The sequence below is a fragment of the Lactuca virosa genome, chromosome 6 (genome assembly GCF_052849685.1).
Source record: "Lactuca virosa cultivar CGN04683 chromosome 6, Lactuca_virosa_CGN04683_v6, whole genome shotgun sequence".
NCBI lineage: Eukaryota > Viridiplantae > Streptophyta > Magnoliopsida > Asterales > Asteraceae > Lactuca > Lactuca virosa.
In genome coordinates, this window is record NC_136431.1 from 67,833,383 (window position 1) to 67,839,065 (window position 5,683).

At 33.2% G+C, this 5,683-nt stretch overlaps 1 protein-coding gene across 1 annotated transcript; it reads right to left on the reverse strand.

Annotated features, from left to right (window-relative positions):
- Positions 1-3,354: 3,354 nt before the first annotated feature.
- On the reverse strand, positions 3,355-5,064 carry LOC145121606 (putative F-box protein At1g67623). Its single transcript, XM_079057325.1, has 4 exons — positions 4,985-5,064; positions 4,742-4,898; positions 4,475-4,649; positions 3,355-3,452 (listed from the first exon to the last, which is right to left on the reverse strand). The coding sequence occupies exons 1-4, from the start codon at positions 5,062-5,064 to the stop codon at positions 3,355-3,357; spliced, it is 510 nt and encodes a 169-aa protein (XP_078913451.1).
- Positions 5,065-5,683: the final 619 nt, after the last annotated feature.

Consider the following 5,683-nt stretch of genomic DNA (forward strand, 5'->3'; position numbering starts at 1 on the left):
TACTTTTTTTTATATGTATAATAATAATAAATCTTAAAAAGAAAAACTAAAAACTAAATTAAATTAGCTAAATATGAAATTACGTAAATTTATAAAATTTGAGGTGTGAAATATATAAATTTTGAAAACTTACTTATTAAAAGAATTTAACTTCCAAATATAATGGGCCAAAGTGTAAGTTAAGAAATGAATTATTTTATAAAACATAACAAATCATAAATTTATGAGAATGAAATCGAACTATTAATATATGGAAAAAAGATACAATGTCTTGCCGCTAAACTACATATATTTTTTTAACTTACTTACATCCAAGTAATTTCATATTTCTACATCCAAGTAATTTCATATTTCTAAATGCAAAAAATTTGTCGGATCTGGAGTTTGGAGCATTGGAATGAGTTTAATGAGAAAGGGTTGAGGAACTCGACGAGTTGGGCATCCAACTCGGCGAGTTGAGTTGGTTTTTTCCATTTCTGGATTCAGAGTGAACTCGACGAGTTGATGAGACAACTCGAGGAGTGATTAGGGTTTTCCTCGGTCTTCTGGACTCTACATGGACTCGATCAGTTGGCTAGAAACTCAGCGAGTTGACTCGGGTTTTCGTGATTTCTGAGTACTGAGGATTCGACGAGTTCATGAGCTGCACTCGACGAGTTGAGTCAACATGGACTGTGGACTTGAGTGTTGACTTCCGTTGACTTTTAGGGTTGGGTCGAGTTGTGGACTTTGGAGAACATGGAGGGGTAAAATGGTCTTTCGCCCTTTTTGAGATTTAGTAGAGGAGTTAGCTTAACATTTTATATAATTGTTAAGTAGAGATGATTGTGATATGTGTATGCGGAGTCTAGACCAGGAACTCGAGTGTGGGATACATTGCTTTACTCTACGAGGTGAGTCTTCTCACTATACTTACCTGAGTGGTAATATTGTGTGACCGGAGGGTCTTATTTGAGTTATCGACCCGAGGGTCCTATGTGCTTATATTGAGTTATGTGATATTTGAATTTTGTCTTTGTCATATATGCTATATTATTCAGTGCCTTACTGAGTTAGGACCGGAGGGTCCATCCGAGCACTACAAGAAAAACGCAATTTTGCTAGGGAAGGTTACTATGGAACATATTTTCGTTGTTAATCTGCAATGGATCGTGATATGGAATGTCGTTTCATAGCAATGTTGCTACCACATTGTCTACGGATTTTATTTCTGGTAGCGAGAGTGGGAGTTGCTAGGGAAAATGCTACCGACTCCATATCCGTTGGTATTATGCTACCGATAGTGCTATGGAACAAAAATTCGTAGCAATTTTCCAACGACATTTGTTACCAAATCATTTTCCATTGTATTGCTGCTATGGAATTCATCATTGTGGTTACTATGCAACGAAACCAATTCCATAGTTGAATTGCTACGGAGGTACCATTCGTAGGTATTTGCTAGGGAATTCTGCTATGGAATATGATTTCGTTTGCTTGTTTTGCTATGGAACAAATCGCGTAGCTAATTTGTGATGGCATTTGTTGGGATGTTGTATGCTTAATTAATCTTCTTATACTATGGATGAATTATTATTATGATCAATGGAATTTGTAAGATATGGTTTGAATGAAATGTTTTTGAATTGGTAATATGTGGCATAAACTAATGGATAAAAAATGTAAAAATGAATTATAAAGTAGATATTGCTGGCAAGCATACTCGAACTTAAGCTTATGCTGGAAAAGGGCGCGTTAAGCCAGTTGTGCTAATCAAGTTGTGTATAATTTCTAGAAAACATAGTATATAATGAGTAATTAACAACGAATTCATTACAAAGTTATTTTCAATTACATTAACCGGGCATGTTAAATTATATATAATCTATGTAGATTAATTTTCCTTAATAACGAATTCATTACAAACTTATTTTTAATTACATTAACTATACTTCATCACAAAAATAACATGGGTTTTAGTATATTTCATCCTACTTAAACAACATAGCAAGCAAAAATGACTAAAATGCCCTTCTAACAGAACGATGTAAACACAAAACCAAAATAAAATTATAGTAGTACTATACAACTTCATATACAATACAATAAGAACACTAATATTCAATGTCCATTCTATTATCAACCATTAATATTTTTAAGAAATAAACAAAACCTACCATACTCTACATACCAATGACAAACCGTGCAATATCTTTGTCGATCCTCATCCGCTTCATGGCCTATTGTCAATGTACCTTTAACAGAATGAAGTGGGTCTTCACATTGGAAAGTGATGTTATTCGTTGTAAGTCTATGAACAACATCAACAGCCCGCAACAACTCTTTGGCACTATCAACAACACCCGTGTACTCCCCACCATCCGGAACTGCCCAGCCAAAATAGGCATCAAGTAATTGTAAACCTACACATTAAAATATCCATCAATTAATCCAATGTACCCTTTTCAATAAAACAGTAAATATTATACAACACAACATAACTAAATACTAACCTCAAACTACAAACATGCCTTAATTAACTATATATATAATTTAATTTACATATATACCATATATACATACCTTCGTCAGATTGATGAGGCCCTCTTGAAATGTGGATCATTCCAAGCAAATAAATTGCCTCAAGATGATCTTCATCTGCTGCTTGTCTCAACAAAGTCATTCTTAAATCAAAATTGCCATAATAAAAACACTCATCATGTTGACAGAATAACAATATCAATATATAACATTAATGACACTAAATATTAATAAATGGTATAGATTACATATAATTACTGAAACTACACATACAATTCCTTGTCTGGACATGGCTTCAATGTTATTATGCAATGCATATGTGCGTATAAATAAATCAGCTTTCAGATTTTTAGGACCCATTCCTTCAAATATGTCAATGCATGTTGTTCTGTACACTTGAGGATCACCCCTGCTTCATACATCTTCTTTGAACTTCAAAAATTTAAATACACAGTAAATAACAAACAAATAAAGTTTTTTTTCATCAAATATACATTCATTAGTGGATGTTTATTGAGAATTACCAAAGTCTTGCAGAGAGGATGTCTTTCGCAGATTCTAACCCTAATACTACAAATATCCGACTCAAAAGCTCTAGTGGGAGATCATCTAACGAACGGCGACTTCTAGTTTTCGACATTCTACTTACAAAATACACATTGGAGTAGTTGATTTCAATTTTTTTAAAAAAATTAAGCATAACTATGAAAGACAGTGTAACAGGGTATGGAAAAAAACTTACTTTATGTTGATCTGGTCGAGAGGAGTACATGAGTCTCTATTATCGGAGAAAATCGTTTTTGAGAACGATTATCCTTCGACGATTTAGGGGTTTTAGTGTTTGTATGCAGATTTATCGTCCAGAAAAGTTGAGATGTTCTGAATGGTTGAAGAACTGGAACGCCGGCGTGACGTCACAGGTAGGATGTCGCCTTAACAATTTAGAGTGCAAAAAGACCAAATTGCCCCTAAAATCATTCCAAATATTTGAATACTAAGGGTATTTGTGTTAAAACACATATTCAAATATTATAGCCTTTTATAGCTAGGTAACATTGGACTTTTGATTGTTGAAATGAAAAAGACAAAAATAACATATATATCATAATCCATAATGTACTACATTTATATCAACATTTCACAAAATTACTAGTATATGTTCATGTAGTAATATACATATTAAAAGTGGAACAAGATTTTAACAGTAAACGTATATACTTTAGATTTTAGACACAATAGTTTTCTTTTGTTGCCACTTTTAGTCCCTATGTTTATTGTAACTTTTTTTACTTTGATTTTAGCCACAATACTTTTTCTTTGTTGACACTTTTAGTCCCTATGTTTATTCCTTTAAAATTTTACCCTATGCAAACCATGGGTTCTCCACTAGTTTATATTAAACCAAATTACCAAGTCCAAAATAAAATACATGTTTGTTTATGCCTTTACAGTTGTATTTTATATGTATTTAATACTAGGAAAGAACAAACATTTGCTACATACAACTATATTAAAAGTCCAAAATACATTATTCCAACATTATTTAAACATCATTCCAAACTTTAACTCTTTTAGTCCCTTATTAACAACACAACATATTTACTAATCAAGTAACAACATCAAATAATTACTTATCAAGTAAATTACTATATATTCGTATATTAAACCAAAAGAATCTACAAAGCATTAATTGTCATAATATGAAAGTACATATCAACAAACTACTCATAAATTATACCAAACTCCCTAGAAAACCTAACGAAACAAGCATCCCATAAACAAATTTCACACATAAACACCCATTTGCATCCATTCACAAAAGCGTCTGACACACTAACTATAGACTTATGTAATGCACAAGATCTATGGAAGCCATGGAAGTGTACATGTTTTCTCCCCTTCCTATTTAAGTGGAGATGAACCTTAGAACAAGTTGCTCTAAGATTCCACTTACCATTTGCTCTGCGGTAAGCATTGTTCAACATGTCCAAAGCTTCCTTTTTCCTATGTCTCCCTTTAGCCATCAGCATCATTCCCAGGACAAATGTTGAATCCAAATGTCCCAATGCAGATGCTTCTTCAAGCATCGTTTTCCCTTCATGTTCAGCTTGTAAGAAAAATAACTTCATCTGAAAAAAACATTAAACACATAATTTCTAGTTAAAGTTATGCAAAACAAGTAACAGATTAATTACTACTATGCATATATATAACAACGTACCAATCCATTCCTAAATAGAATATTTGGGTTTCTCATCTCTATGCATTTATTGACAACTGTATGTTTCTGGTCAGACCAAACATGAAATCGTAATCCATCTAACTCCATATGTTTATATACTTCATCCGTTTTTCCTGCCTCGTTGAAGAATCTGCAACTGCAAACGAAACACAATATTCGTTCCATAATGTAAAGACAACTCAAATACACTTGTGAAATAGAATGATCAAAGGAAAAACTTACACACTCTTCATCCTGAAAGCCTCGACTGCTGAAATTTTTGCCAAGTCGACTATTATTTTCTCCATCACTTCAAATGGCATGTCTGTTAGCGATTTCGTTTGATTTCTTAATTGATTCTTAGAAGAAGTACTCGCTTCCATAATAATAAACATTCACTAAGATAACGATTATGCGAAAATGATTTTAGGGTTTTTTGACTGTCGGAATTTTGAAATTGGGGTTGTTTGCAAGTGACTGAAATACGAGTGAAGAACTAAAACAACGTGTTTCGTCGGAAAACATTATGGCGCCTAGAAGATGTTCCATTATAAAATGACCAAATTGTCCTAATACATACAATGAGTCGTATTTAATTAGTAAGGGTAGTTTTGTAAAAAGTCATATTTAAAAGAAAAATCAATTTCTATTTTAATCAAGGATGTAAAAATCGCTCGTCCGTCGCTCGGCGGTCGACTGGAGATAAGCGATTAATCAGACTCAGCGGGGATTAATCGGGGACACCATAATCAACTACCATGTTGACCAATGACCCGTATTTCATCCATGGACACCATAAGCAACTACCATATTGACCAATGGCCCATATGTCATCCATATGTCATCCATGTACACATTAATCGACTACCATGTTGAACAATGACCCGTATTTCATCCATGGACACCATAAGCAACTACCATATTGACCAATAGCACATATGT